Source organism: Scardinius erythrophthalmus (genome assembly GCF_964197995.2).
Source record: "Scardinius erythrophthalmus genome assembly, chromosome: 2".
NCBI lineage: Eukaryota > Metazoa > Chordata > Actinopteri > Cypriniformes > Leuciscidae > Scardinius > Scardinius erythrophthalmus.
This window is the reverse complement of record NC_138222.1, coordinates 43757684-43778343: the sequence shown is the minus strand read 5'-3', so window position 1 is coordinate 43778343 and position 20660 is coordinate 43757684. Positions and strand designations below refer to the sequence as shown.

General features: G+C 37.6%; 3 protein-coding genes across 4 annotated transcripts in view; 2 read left to right on the top strand and 1 right to left on the bottom strand.

The window, feature by feature from the left end:
- The window catches only part of mtmr10 (myotubularin related protein 10), a 35835-nt gene extending 25465 nt beyond the window's left edge, over positions 1–10370 (top strand). For both annotated transcript variants that reach the window (XM_081354801.1, XM_081354802.1), the window contains 11 exons: positions 418–511; positions 1405–1552; positions 2416–2503; positions 2787–2875; positions 3416–3546; positions 3888–3957; positions 4156–4226; positions 4519–4691; positions 4801–4971; positions 7562–7750; positions 7880–10370. In XM_081354801.1, the coding sequence (XP_081210927.1) occupies positions 418–511; positions 1405–1552; positions 2416–2503; positions 2787–2875; positions 3416–3546; positions 3888–3957; positions 4156–4226; positions 4519–4691; positions 4801–4971; positions 7562–7750; positions 7880–8482 (1827 nt within the window). In that variant the 3' untranslated portion in view covers positions 8483–10370. The remainder of the gene's footprint in view (positions 1–417; positions 512–1404; positions 1553–2415; positions 2504–2786; positions 2876–3415; positions 3547–3887; positions 3958–4155; positions 4227–4518; positions 4692–4800; positions 4972–7561; positions 7751–7879) is intronic.
- Positions 10371–11086: 716 nt separating this feature from the next.
- mphosph10 (M-phase phosphoprotein 10 (U3 small nucleolar ribonucleoprotein)) lies at positions 11087–15784 on the bottom strand. The gene is made up of 11 exons (XM_081359565.1): positions 15191–15784; positions 14178–14859; positions 13934–14100; positions 13679–13838; positions 13184–13325; positions 13033–13100; positions 12708–12845; positions 12039–12149; positions 11805–11912; positions 11440–11664; positions 11087–11346 (listed from the first exon to the last, which is right to left on the bottom strand). Exons 1-11 carry the CDS (start codon positions 15271–15273, stop codon positions 11197–11199), a joined length of 2034 nt encoding a protein of 677 aa, XP_081215691.1. The 5' UTR covers positions 15274–15784; the 3' UTR covers positions 11087–11196.
- Positions 15340–18827, top strand: mcee (methylmalonyl CoA epimerase). Its single transcript, XM_081359566.1, has 3 exons — positions 15340–15580; positions 15783–16129; positions 18422–18827. Exons 1-3 carry the CDS (start codon positions 15541–15543, stop codon positions 18572–18574), a joined length of 540 nt encoding a protein of 179 aa, XP_081215692.1. The 5' UTR covers positions 15340–15540; the 3' UTR covers positions 18575–18827.
- Positions 18828–20660: the final 1833 nt, after the last annotated feature.

The following is a 20660-nucleotide window of genomic DNA, read 5'->3' as shown; positions in this document are numbered from 1 at the left end:
GTCAGTTTTGCCTGTTATGGAATGTATCACTATTTAATAATGTCTAAAGCCTAATGTTTAATATTTTTTGAAGTGCAATTTTGTTTCATTTTATTTATTAACAGACATTTATTTTGTTAACAGACACTAAGAGTCCATTGCTTTCATTGTTTTTGGTTGTTTTGTTCATTTTTTTGGATATTTAAAATGTTTTCCGTTTTAAATGTTTAATATTCTTTAGAAATAAAAGTTTATAGATCGTTGAAAAGGTGTACCTGCATTATTATGCCATTATAATTTTATTAAGTGAAAATGGTCTCAGAACGACAATATTATCGTTTATCGCGATAATTTCTTGGACAATTTATCGTCCAGCAAAATTTGTTATCGTGACAGGCCTAGTTTTAACGATGAAGGTCATTTTGTGTGCTCCCACAGGTTTGTCTGGCCATCGCTCATTACTCCCACCCTGCTGACCCTCAGCTACTCTTTGGCTTTGAATACGTCGGAAAGCGATACCATGGATCAACGGGTATGAAAACACACGTGCGACTGTGACCGCAAATGTTTGCCAAACTGAGTTGAGCTGTCCATACATTCAGCCTCCCTGCAAGTCAAAACATGAGGACACTTTCCAGGGAATGCAAAGTGCTCATTTGAATAGCAGGGCCTATATTAAGTTTATTATGGCTGCAATTATTGGGCTGCATTGTAACACAGTTTTAAGAAATGACAGAATGTAGCATGTAGGAGAATGTGACACCACCAGTAATGCAAACTTACTGCTTTTCAGTGTAAATTCATGTTACAATATGTCGATCTGAAGAGGGCTGTTTTTTATATACAGTATATACACTACAGTTACAGACGATAAGGTTTTTTTTTTGTTATTTGATCAGAATCCGTCAGAAATCATTCCAAGAAACATTTCTTTTTATTATCAGTGATGAAATCAGTTGTGCTGCTTAATATTTAGTTAACTGATTTAAAGATTATTTGATGAGTAGAATTTTTTTTGATTAATTTAATCCATTCTTTCTGAATAAAAGTATTATTTTCTTGAAAAATACAAATCGTACTGACCCCAAACTTTTGAACGGTAGTGTATGTCTCCATTATCACTGTTATTTTGCTAATTCAAGGCCATATAAGTTTTTTTATTTAATGAGATTTATTATTAAAATGAAATTATGTAATTACTTATTACATTTAATTAGTATAATTTATATATTTTTATTATAATTTATTATAACATTGTGTTTAAGAAAATCACAATTATTTAATGCACTGTAAGCATATCCTTAAATAAAACACACCTCAGTAAACATACTGTCCCATAACCACCTGCAACTCTCACCTTTTCACACCTCATGAGTATGCATCTCTGGACTGCCTTATGAGCATGTACATGTCTGGTTTGTTTAGATGAGACGGTGAATGGTATTGACCCTGGCGGGGGGTTGCAGACCCCCCTGTTCGACTGCTCCTCAGACTGGGACAGAGAAATCAAGCGTACCGGTGCCTCTGAATGGAGGGTGTGCACCATAAATCAAGGCTATTTCATCTCGCCCAGGTGAGTGTGTATATATGAGAATTCACATGTAAATAATGATCTATTTTGCAAACAGCTTTTAGTATAAGCATCTTAGGCTAAAGCTCATTGCTGCTCATAACTTTCATGTAGAAAGTAAATGTAACAGAAACACAGGTATGAGTATTTACAGGACAAATGGGCATTGCTTAAGTGAACATGAATTATGGTACGCTTACAGGACAATGATGTATTAAAAACGGAAAGGTTTTTCCTTCTTGTTTTACGCGTACAGACGTCAACATTGTCAAAATGATCCGTTCACACGGATCCGCAACAAAGATTAAAAATGCTGTGTTATGCATGCCAGGCCAGTAGTTGGCGATGTCACTTTGTAAAGAAACAATATGGACCTATAGACTGAACATGTAATACGCATGCACATGATGTCCTCATTTTCAAAAATTCATGTTCTTGTAGTTTATACGGAGACGATAAAGGAATCGTTTTTAATAACTTGCACTTTGAAACCCCTTTTCTAAAGTTTATGTTTTCAGGCCCCAAAGCACCGTTGTAAATGAACGGCCAAAACACATAAAAAGTTTTTTGTTTTTAGTCGTAAACGGTGTTGTGTAAAAGGCCCCTTAAAGTCACCCTAATAAATCTCCTGACAGGATGAGGATAACTGATTAAATGATGACAGGTTCATATGAATCTGCTCAGACAGACAGGAATGCAGTAATCCTCTGGAATGAAAGCACTGATCTCACTGATCCACATGCAGTTCAGTATCAGGTCATTGTGTTTATAATACTAACACAAAGAAGCGTCACGTATTTCATTGTGCTTGACAGTTTCAGGAGCCCTTTTGTGGAATTTAATTCCTTTTTTTCTGCTCTTTGCAGTCTCCCAGAGTTCTTTGTGGTTCCGGTATCTCTGGCAGATCAGGATCTGAAGCAATACGCCTGTTGCTTTTACTCCCAGCGCATCCCGGTGAGCGCCGTTTACCCGACTGGATTATTGGTTTTGGAGTTAGAGGGGAGGAAATCTACAAATCACTTTTACTACCCCAGTCTGTTTTGCTCTTACTCAGAGATAAAGTCATCAGTTAGTGTCTTAGTTTAAAACTTTGCAGAATGAGAAATCAAATCATGTCATATTTAAGATTACTTGTGGATGGATTTTCACTGAATAGTTGTGAGTCAACCATGTGTGTCAACATACATAGGCTAATCTTTTGAAGAGTATTTATGTGTTTATGTGCTTTGGTTTGTAGTTATGGTGTTGGAATCACTCCAGTGGGAGCGCTCTGGTCCGCATGTCTAACATCAGTGACCCACTGCAGCAAAGGAAGGTGGAGCAGCGGTAAGAAAGAGAGACAAGAAAAACATTTCTCAGACAAGAAAAAATTTAGGGCAGGACTTGATTTTGTCCATGGGGAATTGACTGGATCGTTGTGGTTTGCTATTGCTGTGATCTCATGTGAGTGACAGGTTATCCTGCCCTTGTCATCAGAGAAGAGATGTCGTTGCAAGTTCTTTTGATTAAAGAATACAAGCACACATGAATAATTTGTTTTGATCAAAGTCAATTTGGATTTCATGTTGAATTTAAGGGAAATAGATTTGGTTTGACCTCCGTTTTAAGCCTAAATAAAGCACTTATCATACTGTTGGAAGAAAGCAGATCAGCTTTATTTGATAATATTTGGGAAAATAACTGTCCAAAATGTATCATTTCATTGCTTTTGAAATTTCATCAAATGTTGTGATTGTGCTTGTTTACTCATCTCAGATCTCATGAGCCTAGTAGGGTTGCCAGATCTGCTCATATCCAAAGATACAGGCTGTCATATTCTGTATTTATCACCAGTTCGCAGTGGTTAAATCATCTGTGTTTCTGTAGGATTTCCAGTGCCATCATTAAGAGTCACCCCCTGCGCAGTGACGTCTTCAAGTCGGATTTGGACAAAAACCTCCCAAACATCCAGGATATTCAGACTGCTCTTCTGAAACTGAGGCAGATCTGTGTTATAGGTAATTAATACCCTGTTGGAGAAAGGGGGGATTGCAGTACACACTCAGTTTAATAAGACTTTAACTGTAGGAAATACTTACCAGGCTTATTCATGTTAATAATTTAGCTTAAGACTGGGTTACAGTAAAGGCCAGGAATGTTATTCCAATAAGCCCACACAGTGCTTCCTGGTGCCATTAAAAACATGTTTGTTGAAACTCTTACTAACTCTTACTAGTTAAAATCTGTAAAATGATTAAATGATCTAAGCTGTCTTTCAGTATATAATCTGTTTATTGCCTTGTCCACTTTGGCTCTAATGTGTCTTTTTGCTTGCTTCTGTACTTATATGCATATGCAGAGCCCTTTGAGGAGTCTGAAGAGAAGTGGCTGTCATCCTTAGATAGCTCAAGATGGATGGAGTATGTCAGGTATGATTGAGAAACACTCAGTAGTCACCACACAGCATATTTGAGCTTTCAGTTTGTGCCAGAAGTTATTTCATGCTAGAAATGTTGGAAACAGGCATAGGCTTTCTGTTTGTGCTTTAGGTCTTAACAAATCTGTTTTCAGATGTTGATAGTTGTGTGTGCACTTGTAAGAATGGTGTGGTATGTGTTTTTTTACAGGACATTTTTGAAGCACGCAGTAGATGTAGTCTATATGCTGGAAAGCAGACACGTGTCTGTCATACTCCTAGGTAAGAAGCCCTTTTCTATTATTTTCTATTATATTATTTTGTGTGGTTGTAATTTTCATATTTGAAACAAAATTATTTATGGTGCTGTCTGCCTGCCGGCATCCATTGTAAGTGTAAACTTTTTTCTGTGGTAATCAGGATCCCACAAATGCTGTCCACACACATGACGTTATAAATAACCTGGGATATTCCTTTTATTGTTCTGTTGTCTCATAGACAAATGTAATATGTTGTAAATCTCATGTAAAGTGATAAATAATCTTGCCCCTTTATTCCGTATGTGTGTGAGCAGAGAAGGAGGACCGGGACCTGAGTTGTGTGATTTCCTGTCTGGTGCAGCTGATGTGTGATCCTCACTGCAGGAGTCTGCATGGCTTCCAGGGTCTGATTCAGAAGGAGTGGGTGATGGCTGGCCATCGGTTCCTGGACCGCTGCAACCATCTGAAGAAGAGTGACAAAGAGGAGGTAGTGCAGCTTTTATCAGTTAGATTCCAGTATCTTATTTGTTCATTTATAAGAGGTACTTATATGTGAAGTAAATTGTTTTTATTGTTCATATTCTTTCTGTCTACAGTCTCCTTTGTTCCTGCTGTTCCTGGACTGTGTGTGGCAGCTGTGGAATCAGTACCCAGCAGCGTTTGAGTTCACTGAGGTGTACCTGACAGTGCTGGGGGACAGTATGTGGGTCCCTGTCTTCAGCACCTTCCTCTTCAACTGCCCCCGGCAAAGAGCAGAGCACAGCAGGGTTAGATGCTTTTTGACAAGTTTTGTAATTAGTTTTAGTTTTGCAATACACACTTTTATTCCATTTAAAAAGCATTAATGCATGCTTGATTAGTTTATTAACATCTAAGGGAGTTCTTGCACTGCCACTATCACCTGTGTCTTACTTGGGAACTGTGTGTGTGTGTGTGTGTGTGTGTGTGTGTATATATATATATATATATATATATATATATATATATATATATATATATATATATATATATATATATATATATATATATACATACTACTGGTCAAAAGTTTTAGATCGGTAAGATTTTTTATGTTTTTAAAAGAAGTCTCTTCTGCTCACCAAGGCTGCATTTATTTGATAAAAAGCAATAAAAAAACAGTATTATTGTGAAATATTATGACAATTTAAAATGACTGTTTTCTATTTTAATATATTTTAAAATGTAATTTATTCATCAGATGAAAGCTGAATTTTCAACATCATTACTCCAGTCTTCAGTGTCACATGATCCTTCAGAAATCATTCTAATATGCTGATTTTATGCTCAAAAAACATTCATTATTGTTTTCAATGTTGAAAACAGTTGTGTACAATTTTTTTCCAAAATTCTTTGATGAATAGAAAGTTCAAAAGAACAGCATTTATTTAAAATAGAATATTTTCTAACATTATAAATGTCTTTACTGTAACTTTTGATCAGTTTAACTCATCCTTGATGAATAAAGGTATGGATTTATTTTATTTCTTTCCCCCAAAAATAAAATTAAAATTCTTACTGACCCCAAACCTTTGAACGGTAGTGTTTAATGTTACAAAAGCTTTCCATTTCAGACAAATGCTGTTCTTTTCAACTTTCTATTCATCATAGCATCATGAAATAAAAATGTAAATAACTGTTTTCAACATTGATAATAATCATAAATGTTTCTTGAGCATCAAATCATCATATTAGAATGATTTCTGAAGGATCATGTGACATTGAAGACTGGAGTTATGATGCTGAAAATTCAGGTTTGATCACAGGAATAAATTACACTTAAATATATATTCACATAGAAAACAGCTGGTTTAAATTGTAATAATATTTCACAACATGACTGTTTTTGTTTGTATTTTTAATCAAATAAATGCAGCCTTGGTGAGCAGAAGATACTTCTTTTAAAAACATTAAAAATCTTACCGATCTAAAACTTTTGACCGGTAGTATGTATGTATGTGTGTGTGTGTGTGTGTGTGTGTGTGTGTGTATATATATATATATATATATATATATATATATATATATATATATATATGTATATATACAGTGCTACCTATGCATAAGTTTAGACACCCATGCTAAAGTTGACTAAAAAGAGGAATAAAAAAATCATCTTTTGGAAATTGAACTTAATGCCTTAATTTAAAAAATTAGGAAAAATCCAACCTTTAAGGACACCAATTTTCTTTGTGAATGAATAATGTATGGTAAATAAATAAATGTTTTTCCTTAAAATACAGGGTGCATAAGTTTGGACACCCCTATGTTAAATTCGCTTAGAGGCAGGCAGATTTTTATTTTTAAAGGCCAGTTACTTCATGGATCCAGAATACTATGCATCCTGATAAAGTTCCCTTGGCCTTTGGAATTAAAATAGCCCCACATCATCACATAGCCTTCACCATACCTAGAGATTGGCATGGTTTTATTTCAGTTAGCCTAATAGCTGGTTTGATTTGCATTGAGAGATGATCTTATGGAAAGTACTCCATGCCAATCTCTAGGTATGGTGAAGGCTATGTGATGATGTGGGGCTATTTTAATTCCAAAGGCCAAGGGAACTTTATCAGGATGCATAGTATCCTGGATCCATGAAGTAACTGGCCTTTAAAAATAAAAATCTGCCTGCCTCTATGGGAATTTAACATAGGGGTGTCCAAACTTATGCACCCTGTATTTTAAGGAAGAACATTTATTTATTTATGATACATTATTCATTCAAAAAGAAAATTGGTGTCCTTAAAGGTTGGATTTTTCCTCATTTTTTAAATTAAGGCATTAAGTTCAATTTCCAAAAGATGATTTTTTTTTCCTCTTTTTAGTCAACTTTAGCATGGGTGTCTAAACTTATGCATAGCACTGTATATATATATATAAACATATGTTACCGGCAAAGTGTGAAATCCCGGTATTGTATAGAATGCCTAGGCAATGTATAGAATGCCTGATGGTTTTTGGCAAAAATACATTACCTAATTCTATACATTACCTAGGCATTCTATAGAATGCCGGATTACACACTTTGCCAGTAACATATGTAAAAAACTAATAAAGCATGCATTAATTCTTGATCTCCAGCTATATATGACATGACAACAGACATATTATGTTTTTATTATATTTTTCTTTTAATTATATGAATTCATTTTATGAATAAGCATGTACTGTCAACAATTCCGCCAACTAACAGCTAAACTGGATATCAGCTATTTTACAATGAGTTTATATTTAATAGCAAGAAATCAATATTAATACTATTTTCCTTCACTTTTTTGACCTCTTTGAACTGATGTCTACCCTTCTGTCTGTCTGCCTCTTTCTCTCTCATGTCTTCAGGATTTTGCGAGCAGTAAGAGTATTCACCTGGGGCAGGACCAGGCTCTGCGCTTTCCTTCAGTGTGGGACTGGTCCCAACAATTTAGTCTTAAAGACCAGACTCTTTTTAACAATCCCCTGTACGTGGGCAAGATCGCCACCTGTGTGCAAAACGGCACAGTGAAGACATTCACGCACAGGCGCAGCAAGGTGAACTCTCTATCTCTACTAGTCTGCAAGCCAATGTTATGATGATTTAAACTTTAGGTTGAAATCAATCCACAATAGAACGAGGCTAAAGGTTAATAAATGCAAACATCTTTTTTGCTTCTCCCTCAGAAAAACTACAGTTCCACGCTGCGGGGTCTGCCCTCCGCCATGCGAAATGGATCGCTTGGACCGAACGACACCCTGACACGCCGGAACTCCCTCATGCTGCGTCTCCGGTCTGATTTGTCTCAGTTGCGGGAGCAGCAGGAAACCCCATCGGAGCGCTTCATTCGGGACTGGTTCTCTCGTCCTGCTGACCTGCAGGGCATGTTGCTGCCCCAGCTCCTCCCGTCTCACCTCTCTGTCTGGAAGCTATACTTCCTCCGCTGGGTTCCCGAGGCACAGATCCCGCAGGGCGGCCCCATCACCACCTTCCACAAGCTCTCGTTGCTCACAGATGAGATTGAAATGCTCCAGAACCAGTTGAGGCAGTACAACGGAGCAGGCTACACTCCCAACAACCCACACACAGAGCACAGCAAAATGTACTTTAAGGCGACTTCAACTCCTCACCAGTCCCCTGCTCCTCCAGAGTACCTCAGCTCCTCGTTCCCCTTCTCTCCTATGGGTAACCTGTGCCGCCCCGGCATCCTGGGGACTCCTCTCAGCAAGTTCCTCAATGGAGCCAAGATATGGCTCTCTACGGAGACGCTGGCTAATGAGACGATTTGAAGGCACACTGCTGGGAGAGGACTGTGAGGTCAGGCAAACATGAAGATCTAAGGCTTGAAGATCTTCTCACTTGTATTTAGTTCTCATTTTGAATGCGCAGGCTTGTGGTACCGAGAGTTGTCAGTCAGTGAGGGATTTTTGCACATGATTCAATATAAAGCTCCAATCGCACATCTTTCTGACTTAGGATTGTTTGGATTTGTTCTACACTGCCTGTATGGACTTTTCTCCTTGTGTTGAAATACTTAAAATACTTGGTGGATTTTTGTGTGGAGCTTGTGGCATTAATTGGAAAGGACGTGGAACTTGTAACACTTTATATTAAAGTTCAATTTGTTAACATTAGTTAAAGCGCATATCGTGAACTAACAAACTATTTTTTATGGGAGACATGCTACCATTCAAAATTTTGGGGTTGTGTTTTTGATCAGAAATACTATGAAATATTACAATTTAAAAGAACTGTTTTCTATTTTAAAGTATTATTTATTCCTGTGATGGCAAAGCTCAGTTTTCAGCATCATTACTCCAGTCTTTAGTGTCACATGATCCTTCAGACATCATTCTAATATGCTGATTTCTGAAGTGTAAATTTCTTTAAAAAAAAAAATACTTACTGACCCCAAGCTATTGTTTGCTAATTCATGTATTCATAATACATTAGTGAAAGTTAATGTATACTTAAAAATGTGTTAGTACAGTGTATGTTGAATGAACATTAACCAGGCTTAATAAATGCTCAATGAGTCTCCATACCTAATGCCTTAATTGATGTTAACGAATTGAACCTTATTATAAAGTGTTATCGAAGAACTGTAACTTAAATCTATGGTATAAAATATGCTTATATTTTATCTTTTAATCTTAAAATAGTTTAAGATTTCTTGAAACCTTCTGGTAAGGTCTAACCGTAGTTAGCTTTATTAAAATTAATAACCAAAATTGTGAATCTTGATATAGGAATTGACAGGGTTTATCAGCATAAACCCCAATAGCAGGCATTAACTGTGCACAATATGGGTGTCTGTCAGGCTGGCTGGATCCCTGTCTGTCAGACCCTGCGCTTTCTGAAGCACACCATGGCTGTTTAAGTGACTGACAGCTGCTCGAGCCAATCAGCTGGTTGATTTGACAAGTAGTCATGCAGTCAGTGTCTTAAACAGCATCCCAGTGTCAGATAAGACATTGTAATTTGAGAAAGTTGTGCTTATGCACCTGTGAACTTTTGCTTATTTTTATCAGTGCAACAGTAACCTTGGTCTTGGTTTGATATGTAGCCTCTTTAATTTTAGATTTTTCTTTTAATTATGGCTGGGGACTTTCTTTTTTTTTTTTGTAAAAGTTTTAAATTTATATTCTTTTCTTTTTTTTGTTGCTAGAACTGGTACTTACCCTTTTCCCCGGATGCCCTTTAATTAGTCTGAAGTAATGCACAGTATTTGTGTAGTTTACCACTAATGCTGTCAAGAGTATGAAAACTGTTTGCTTTAATGGCACGGTTTGATTTGCCAAACAGCACTGATATTTATTCAGTTATGCAAAGAAACTGAAACAGGGACATTGTACAAATCCTCTGTGCCTTGTTGTGGGCCCTGAATTGCAGTGTACCTGTTCTTTCTTTTTTTCCTCTGGATATGAAAAAAATGCTTCAAAACACATCACAGGAGTTTCCCCTCTGGTGTGCAAGTGGAACAACGCTGACTAATTCCAAAGCTTTGTGTGGAAGTTGTTAAAGATATCAGTGGTTGGACAGTTTTGTCTTTGTGGAGACTCAAAAGTTTTGTTATTTTAGTTTTTGTTTGTGAACTCAGGGGAGCCTTGTTTTGAGGCAATATGCAAAATTGGGCTCTTCAGATTTTCATGCAAATAAAATAATTGCCACATTTGACTTAATATCTGCCTTTTTTGTTCTTCAGCACATTAAATATGACTTTCTAATAGTTTTAAGAGTTTAGAAATCTTTAAATTCCATTTGTTTATGCTCTCAGAACGAGTTCAGGTTTAACAAGCTGTAACCGAAACGAGTAAGGACACTTCACTCAATAGTACTGCCCTCTTCTGACCACTGACTGCTATGACTAACTGAACATGAGGATCTACATTCATTTAGAAGACACTATTATTAGTAAATGCTCAGGTGAATCATACAATGACAATGAATAAATATAAATTAAATACTTTTTTTTTCCATTGGATGATGCATTTGACTTATTTATAGAAAGATATACAGTGGCCACAAACTGGTAGTGTTTTATATACAAGAAATAAAGGCATATGCCTGCATTATGTATCGAAATGTCAAAACCTATTAAAAAAATATAGCACAAGGATACTTTTTAATCCAATAAGTATATCTTTTGGTTTTAAAACACCATAGAACATGTTCATTTGTTAATGTGATTAATGGGAACTTTTATGCATCCATGAAAAATGGCCAAAAATTTAATATATATTTGACATTATATATCAAAGATTGTTCTATTAATATAGTACTCATTCTCTGTAAGGAATACAAGCCATTTATTCTAAGAGCAATTTTAATATTTGGACTAAAAATTTATAGTCCAAAAATAGACCGGAAAAATAAACTCCAGGACACAAATATACAGGAAAAAGAAATCTGTATTTGAATAAAAATGACAGGATATAACGTCAATTAGATTTCTCAAAAAAACAAATAACTGTACATATTGTTTTTGACACAGGTTATAACATTACAACTTCAGCTTGCTTATAGAAATCTCTTTTTGTTTCTTCTTCTTTGCCGTCTGGTCCTTTGAGCCCTTGACTTGGCTCTTGACTTGGTCTTGTAGTTGGGTGAAGAAAGCTTGAGAGGAACGCAGGGCCTTATCCATGCCATCATTCTGTTGGAAAATACAGGAACAGTTAGAAAATATACACAAACCATAATAGTATAATTACATATATTAATACTACATTAGACTTCAGTTACTGACCGTGAGTATTTTCGCTTTTCCTCCTTTAGTAAGATTCTTGAGAGTCTTTTCAACTTCAGCTTTACTCTTCTTTTTGTTGCCTTTCATCACCTCTTTGAGTTTTTGTCTCTTCTCCTGCTCCTGAATCTTCAGACGCTTCAGTTTCTTCTTCTTTCGTCTCTCTCGTTTCTTATCGGTAGTGGTTTTCTCTGTGTTTCCAAGTATGTCTCCTGCCTTATTCTTCTCCTGAGATAAGAAAATGAAATGCATTGACATCTCATGGAGATTTGGAAATCTGACTTGTGAAAATGTTTCACACAAACACTACAAGGCAAACTTTTTCTTGACAGGATAAACGGGAAGAGATGTGAGCAGACCGCACAAACCTTAATCTCCTCTGGAGCCAGCAGTGTGGCGTCACTGGCATTTACTGGAGCCACTTCCTCCATAGAAATAGAAGGCAAGTTGGAAACGACTTTCACCTCAGGAACATGCTAAAGAGAAAAAGAACAACACTTCTTTAATAAAGAATGACTCAAATGAACATGTTTTTTTCACATTTCACACACATGCGGGACTACACTATAGCTGGCTCGAGCCACAAAGGATGTTTTACTTACTGGTTTTGGTGTGAAGTGGAAGTTTGATAGAGCATCCAGTTTGAGGAAAAGGGTGTCCATAAGTTTCTGGATTTCTACATGCGCTGGGTTCTCTTCCTCTTCCTTCTTGTCCTGAAGCCAATCAATTAACAATCAAAAGTTTGAGGTTAGTTTTTATTTTATTTTTTTTATTAATAGTTCTTTATCACTAAAAAGTGATAGTAAAGCCATTTACAATGTTACAAATGATTTCCATTTCAAATAAATGCTTCAAGTTAAATTATTACATTTGAATAAATATTAAGCAGCACAACTGTTTTTATCATTTGATAATAAAAAGAAATGTTTCTAGAGCAGCAAATGTATGAAGAGTTCAGATGCAAAAGCCTCTAAGTGCCATCTGAAATTTTCTTCTAAAATTATCATTTTTATCAAGCTTGTATATTAAAGTTCAGTAATTTCACTTTAATGGCAATGAAAATGACCTATTATTTGTCATTTAAGTGAAATTACTGAACATAAATAGATGGCACTTGGAGGCTTTTGCATCTGAACTCTTCATACATACATACATACATACATACATATATATATATAATATATAAAAACTCAAAACACAATTTCAGTTGTAGCCATACATACTGAAGTATGGGCAGGACATGGAAGAAAGAGACAGTGGACAGGACTCACCTGTGTCTGTTTGATATACTCCTGTTCATAAACCTCAGCCAGACTCAGTTTGCTCTTCTCATGGTCCAGAGTGAGTCTCTTCTTATATTCAAACGCCTCTTCTTTGGGCTTCTCTTTCCTTACCACATCATCCCACACCTGACACACAACAAATCAAACACAAAGAGCTCAGCATCCCTTTATTCAGATACTGTGTGCCAAAAACATGACGTACATTAAATGCATGAAACAAACAGAACATTAATCATTGGATTTATAAATCATTTACTTTCCTTGCATTCAAAAAAAGAAGCCCCTCAACATAAACATGGAAGTCTAAACAAACCTGATCTTTAATTCTCTGTTTAATTATATCCTCAAGCTGTAAGGTAGTTTCCTCTGTGATTGCAGGAGCTGCGAAGGAGAAAAACAAAGTAATGAACAAATCTATAAAGAATAAGCCTATTTTGCAATGGAAACCAGCATGAAACTCTCACCCATCCTAGAGGCCTGGTCAAACGCCACATCCTCTTCCAGCATGCTGTTCTCCGGTCGAGTCTGAGCGCTCACCTCTCCCGACAGCTGCCATGGCTTCTCTGACAACGCAGCATTCTCCAGCTCTTCAATCTGTTTCTTCATCTGTTTCAAATCATATCAAACCAGGGTTATTATTGTTGAATATGTTTTAACTGAAATAAGTTTAACTTATTAACTTGAAAAAAAAAAAATGTTTTTTTTTTTTAAACCTTATAAACATATATATATAAAACAAAATTTGAATATATAAAATATATGAAAACTAAAAATACTAAATTAAAAGCCAATTCAAAATATTAATAATAACAATTATATTGAATAAATCCTACTACAACATGGGTGTCCAATCCTGCTCACAGAGGGCCACTGTCCTGCAAATTTTAGTTTGCCCTCCAGGACCAAGTTTGGACACACCACAACTAAAACACTATCAAATCCATATTTTGATGACAAACCTTTTCCTGTCTCTTTTCAAAGGATGACTTGACCTCAGGTTGAAGCAGATTTTTTGCTTTTCCACCCAGAATGTCTTCCACATCCTCCCCCTCACTCTCATCAGGAAGGTCAAAGGTCACCTTGCGTAAAGCATCTCTTGCTCTATCACCCATGTCATCCCTAAATGAAGAAGGGGAAAGCATTAGATCTCCGAAAGAAAACGCTGTATCACTATATTCTGTTAACACACAACAAAGACAGCAGTCATGACTTACTCCTCCATATCAAAGTCCTCCTCATTCATATCCTCATCATCATCATCTTCTCCCTCATAATCATCATTAGATTCTGGTTCATTCTCTTCATCCGGATCTTTCTGTTCAGGCGCTCCATCCACTGGAGCAAAGAAATCTTTGTACTTCATATCTCTGGAGCTCTTCTTCTGTAAAATTAAAGACATTGTGAGTTTCATGACATGGTACTTTAAATTTATGTTCAAAAACCCTGTTACACCATCACCTTTTCCTGTTGTTTCAATTTGACTGGTTTATCAAACCTTAGTTCCTCCTCTTCATCGGATGGCAAATTCTGAAAGTAGTCTATGTCCTCATCTACGCTCTCCTTTCCCTCTCTTTTATCCATGTTATCCAGAAAAGCTTCCATTTCGGACAGTTTGAAAAACCTATCGTCCACTTCTGACGGAGTCCCATTAGATTTTGATAATTTGGTAGCAGACTGTCTCTGTTTGGTTTGTTTCTCAAATTTATCTACATCAAAGTCCAAATCTGAGTCTTCGCCAGAGAAGTCGTCTTCCTCGTTGCTTGCTGATGGCTTCAGCCTCTGCTCAGTTTTCTCCTCTTCATCTTTATCATCATCCTCAAGTTTATCATCATCATCATCTTCACCCTCAATCTCTTCTTCCAAACCATCATCCACTTCCCCATCATCCTCCTCCTCCTCCGTATCTTCAAAAAATGTTATCGTGTCATCTGCAACAGCTTCCTCAACTGACTTCTCAAACCGTGTCAGTAATGCAGTGTTCTGAAGCTCCAGCTCCTGCCAGATTTGCTCCTCATCAAAGTTTTCGATGGCCAGCTGCACCAGTGGACTGCCTTTGCAGTATGCAGGCTCGTGGGCTTTATGCAGATCATAAAGAGTCTTGGTAAGTGATGTGAAGTCTGTTGCCAAAGCATCCTGGACACTGAATAAAGATTGAGAGCATAAAAGAGAAATGTCAATATTTTTTTCCACCACCCATCTACTGTTTATATCACCGTAATAACATGACATTACATACTAATTATCTATTTAGAGTTTAAAAATAAAACTACCATGGAAAAATGACATGAACAGAGACATGTTAAACTGTACGAGCAACATTTTCACTTAACATATACGCGCAACCACAACGTGAGAGTTTTGCACATGGGTGGCCCGATACCCGTTTCGGCTCGTTTAACGTTAGAAAACGTTCTAACTCGGATGAACAACCCGTTCAACAAAGTATTTCAATTATTAAACGTGCATCTAACCTGAGAAATAACTCCGGGTGAACTGTGTTGCTGCTTAATAGCTGTAAACAGCTTTCCAGCGTGCTGCCATCCCCGTTCGCCATCTCAGCACTCACATGGGTCTCCGAGTGCGCTTGGTAAATACAACCCCCGGAAACATTACACACTGTATTGCGTTCCACATAGAAGTTTCCACATAACCGCAATGTTTCTTAATTTAGAGAATTTACTGTTTGTGCTATAACGTAATCATGATTTTTAAATAAAAATATTATGAAAATATTTATATGGGTAAACATGCGTCTAAATTACCAGAACACGTAACTGAACGCCTGCCTCGAGCTGTTTAAATAAAGTTTTGTTTGTTTTCAATGACCGCAAACATGGCTTCCTCTTTACTGAAGGTTGCAGGTAAGTAGTAGTAAACTTAGTTTGTTTTTGCGTTATGTAATTCGTTTTGACTGTTTTTAACATTCAGAGCTGTTTTGTTCTACCTGCAGTTGTCTGTATCTTACTTTTTGAGAACTGTCGTGAATAAAATCCATCATAGAATACATTTGTTGTAATTATCTTTCTATATTGCATCCATATTGCAATCTCATTTCACGTGCAGTGAGCGGTCTCTCGAGATGTGCGCGGCTCAGTGTCCCCACAGTGAGGGCATTGTCTCTGACAGGACCCGTCAGTCAAGGTGTCCCTCTGTCATTGTGGAAGTTAGGCAGGCTGAATCACGTGGCTATCGCAGTCCCAGACCTGGAGAGAGCCACAGCACTGTACCGCGATGTGCTGGGGGCTCAGGTGAGCGCCACTGTGCCTCTCCCTGAACATGGAGTGTACACTGTGTTTGTGGAACTGGGAAACACCAAATTAGAGCTTCTACACCCTCTGGGAGAAAAAAGCCCCATTGCAGGATTCCTGCAGAAGAATAAGGCTGGAGGGATGCATCATATCTGTATTGAGGTAAACATTAGATTAGGTTAGATCAGTGGTTGTCAACATTTTTTGTCTAAAAAACATATATACAATAAGATTGTATTTCTGCTGTAATTATGACAATGCTGCTTGCTATTGTTATTGATTTATATCAAATTATAAATCCTATAAAACGTTATATATTAAATTTTTATGAGGCGGGGGAATGTATCTGTGTGTGTGTGACAGATTTGGGTACACTTGTATAATGTAATATAATGCTGACAACTGACAAGAAAGAATATTTTACTGGTCATCTCTAGTTAAAAAGATTCTAAATCTAGAGTTTCGCACATGTGTCTGTGAGGGTTATGTTTGGGGGGAGGGGTTGGGTTAGGCGATAGAAATGTATTTTTTTAAATATGTTTTATTTTAGAAAAAGTAAATGGACTAAAAATACACTGCTCAAAAAAATAATGGGAACACTTAAACAACACAATGCAACTCCAAGTCAATCACACTTCTGTGAAATCAAACTGTCCACTTAGGAAGCAACACTGATTGACAATCAATTTCAAATGCTTGGTTGAAATTATAGGCAATTAGCAAGACACCCCCAATAAAGGAGTGGTTCTGCAGGTGGTGACCACAGACCACTTCTCAGTTCCTATGCTTCCTGGCTGATGTTTTGGTCACTTTTGAATGCTGGCGGTGCTTTCACTCTAGTGGTAGCATGAGACGGAGTCTACAACCCACACAAGTGGCTCAGGTAGTGCAGCTCATCCAGCATGGCACATCAATGCGAGCTGTGGCCAGAAGGTTTGCTGTGTCTGTCAGCGTAGTGTCCAGAGCATGGAGGCGTTACCAGGAGACAGGCCAGTACATCAGGAGACGTGGAGGAGGCCGTAGGAGGGCAACAACCCAGCAGCAGGACCGCTACCTCCGCCTTTGTGCAAGGAGGAGCAGGAGGAGCACTGCCAGAGCCCTGCAAAATGACCTCCAGCAGGCCACAAATGTGCATGTGTCTGCTCAAACGGTCAGAAACAGACTCCATGAGGGTTGTATGAGGGCCCGACGTCCACAGGTGGGGGTTGTGCTTACAGCCCAACACCGTGCAGGACGTTTGGCATTTGCCAGAGAACACCAAGATTGGCAAAATCGCCACTGGGGCCCTGTGCTCTTCACAGATGTTGCAGGCAGCAGAACGTTCTCCATGGCGTCTCCAGACTCTGTCACGTCTGTCACATGTGATCAGTGTGAACCTGCTTTCATCTGTGAAGAGCACAGGGCGCCAGTGGCGATTTTGCCAATCTTGGTGTTCTCTGGCAAATGCCAAACGTCCTGCACGGTGTTGGGCTGTAAGCACAACCCCCACCTGTGGACGTCGGGCCCTCATACAACCCTCATGGAGTCTGTTTCTGACCGTTTGAGCAGACACATGCACATTTGTGGCCTGCTGGAGGTCATTTTGCAGGGCTCTGGCAGTGCTCCTCCTGCTCCTCCTTGCACAAAGGCGGAGGTAGCGGTCCTGCTGCTGGGTTGTTGCCCTCCTACGGCCTCCTCCACGTCTCCTGATGTACTGGCCTGTCTCCTGGTAACGCCTCCATGCTCTGGACACTACGCTGACAGACACAGCAAACCTTCTGGCCACAGCTCGCATTGATGTGCCATGCTGGATGAGCTGCACTACCTGAGCCACTTGTGTGGGTTGTAGACTCCGTCTCATGCTACCACTAGAGTGAAAGCACCGCCAGCATTCAAAAGTGACTAAAACATCAGCCAGGAAGCATAGGAACTGAGAAGTGGTCTGTGGTCACCACCTGCAGAACCACTCCTTTATTGGGGGTGTCTTGCTAATTGCCTATAATATCAACCTGTTGTCTATTCCATTTGCACAACAGCATTTGAAATTGATTGTCAATCAGTGTTGCTTCCTAAGTGGACAGTTTGATTTCACAGAAGTGTGATTGACTTGGAGTTACATTGTGTTGTTTAAGTGTTCCCTTTATTTTTTTGAGCAGTGTATATCATTACATATACAGTACATATTTTAAAATAGCTTTTAGAATGAATATGAAATAGCCTACCAGAATATGATATTAAATACTACTTTATATGTTCATTCCATTTACAATTTTCCCATATAAAAGTAACATTAGATGGGATAATGATGAAAATTCACAAACTACATTTTTTGTACAATCTTATTGTAGGTGTCTTAAGACTTTTTCATGCTATCAGAGAGTAGCCTAATCAGTTTATTAGTGGACAGAATACAGTAAGGACCTATCATAAATGTTAAACTTATCCATCATGTATGTGTTGCCTGTTTGATTGCAGGTGGATGATATCAATGCAGCAATAGTAGATTTGAAGGAAAAGAAAATCAGACTGCTCTCCCCAGAGCCACGGATAGGAGCTCATGGCAAACCTGTGATGTTCCTCCACCCTAAAGACTGTGATGGGGTTCTTGTGGAGATAGAGCAAGCCTAGATTTTACACAAGAGTGTTTTATCTTGTAAACGGTGACTTTGTTCAGTTTTGACACTTAAGAAATTTGATCATTGCATTGTTTGTGAGTGTTTGATATTCATGACTTAAGCCTTTTTTCCCTTAAGTAATGTTTTTCTTTAACGACTTGAATAAATGATTAATTTAAGTTAGTTTGAAATGATCATTTAACCTCTTACAAATTCAAAATGTGTACAAATTTTTGTAAATAAATTTTCCTCTTATTGTATTTATATTTATGGGGTGTACTAGGTTGTTTTTTTAAGTAATTGCAAATTTAAAGTAATAAATTAACTCTATCTACTATTACAACGATAGAAGCTGAAATAAGCTCAATTAAATTCGTGGAAATGCTATAATAAAATGGTAGATAAGTTTTGCCATGTTTATGAATTGTGAATTGAAATCCTCATAAGCTTCTCATCTGGCTCTAAATGGAACGGACAGATTGAAGCTTTCTTTTTTTGGCCGACAACCATGTATTTGGAAGACAAGTTGGCTCATATCCATCTCTCCACTGTCGTCAACCCACCGCCAAATAGAAAGTTGTTTTTGTTCTTATGCCTTAAATCTGCCTTTTCTTAGAGGAGCGGGATTAGTTTGTGGGCTTGTGGTTTTCTTAATGTGTGGTCTCTAAAGGTCCTGTTTGAAGGTTCCTCCTTTAACACTGTTAGAATAAAAAGGGTCCTTTTTTTGCTGTTTTAAGCTGTTTTTGACATTTCAATTTATTGGGCAGTCTGAAAAGGAGCCGAACGCTTTCCAGGGAAATTCACACTCAGCCTGTCCCAGACCTTTTAAATATCTTACCATTTTGCACATGCTAGATTTTGCTATGCTAACACAAATATTGCTCTGAATCAAACATGAAGAAAATAAGCATGAAATCATCAAAAAGTGATAGTTTAAGTGTTTTTAGAGGAGAGGATTTCTTCATCGGAGCAAGGGTTATTATCATGCGTCCCAATAATATTATGTAGAAGCTTGGATTTGCTTAATGTGAAAACATCTGCCTGGATTAATCAGTAGCTGCATGGTAATTGTTGTTTTCAGTGTCCCAAAGGCAGCTCATCCTAATTGCACATATTCAAACCACATGTCCAGTTTTATCTGGGGCGCTGGAAGCTGTTTATTGCCTTAGATTTGAGAAACACACTCTCTCATGATGCCTGTCTCAGAACACCATCTACAAGAGATGGCAATTAAGTATCTAATTTTCTGAGCTAATGTAGTATCGATTTCGCTTTGTTATTGTTATTTATTGTCTTACAGCAACATGAAGGCATTAGCTAATGTGTCCTCATTTGTATTATTATCTAACATGTAACTTACATGTACATCCAACAGCATCAGGAAGATTATGTGATTCATGGAAACAGCGTAAATCTCTCTTATGTAATGTCAGATATGAAGAATCTCATCGTACAGTGAGACAGATGCATAATTTGAGCGAAATTATCCATTAAAACAAGGCCTGAAAGAAATGGCTTTGGGTAAATGACATGCCGAGTCATCAAGGACAGTGTATTCCTGACGACCTTACTGCGTTTTTTTAAATGTATTATTATGGGTGGCACTTCCGGTTTGGGGAACTTCCATTCAAAAAGGCTGAAACCAATGACATTATATAGATCAGAGGCTGAAACGATCGAATCATTTGCCCTACAAATAAAGCTGATCTGTCAGTTTGACTGGATGAGCTGTCAATTTTCCTTCATGATTTATTTTCAGACATCATGAGAATAACGTTACTGGTATTTTAACGTGACATGTTATAACAAGAATATAGGCTATAAGAGCTCTTTTCAGTTGTTGCTTTCTTTTCCTCGTGATTATTTTATTTTTTCCCTTTGTAATCCGCTGTAAAAGTATGAAAAAAGGACAATACTGCACATTGTGGTCTGTTCTCCCGAATTTACTTTACGATATAGCCTATTCCATTAATAATTCACTGGAATGCACGAAGAATCTCTCGTTATTCTCCTCAAATCCTCACGTCTCTTTCCAGGTTTGTTTTCACAGGTAGCCTAAATGCAATTTATTATCAGTCAAAATGACGGATATCACTTTT

Coding starts and splice junctions, on each gene's coding strand:
- mphosph10 (XM_081359565.1), bottom strand. CDS start 15,273: ATGGCGAACGGGGATGGCAGCACGCTGGAAAGCTGTTTACAGCTATTA. Junction 14,860..15,190: donor CACCCGGAGTTATTTCTCAG/GTTAGATGCACG, acceptor ATCTTTATTCAG/TGTCCAGGATGCTTTGGCAA. Junction 11,665..11,804: donor TGGCTCCAGAGGAGATTAAG/GTTTGTGCGGTC, acceptor TTCTTATCTCAG/GAGAAGAATAAGGCAGGAGA.
- mcee (XM_081359566.1), top strand. CDS start 15,541: ATGACCGCAAACATGGCTTCCTCTTTACTGAAGGTTGCAG. Junction 15,581..15,782: donor CTCTTTACTGAAGGTTGCAG/GTAAGTAGTAGT, acceptor TTTCACGTGCAG/TGAGCGGTCTCTCGAGATGT. Junction 16,130..18,421: donor TGCATCATATCTGTATTGAG/GTAAACATTAGA, acceptor GTTTGATTGCAG/GTGGATGATATCAATGCAGC.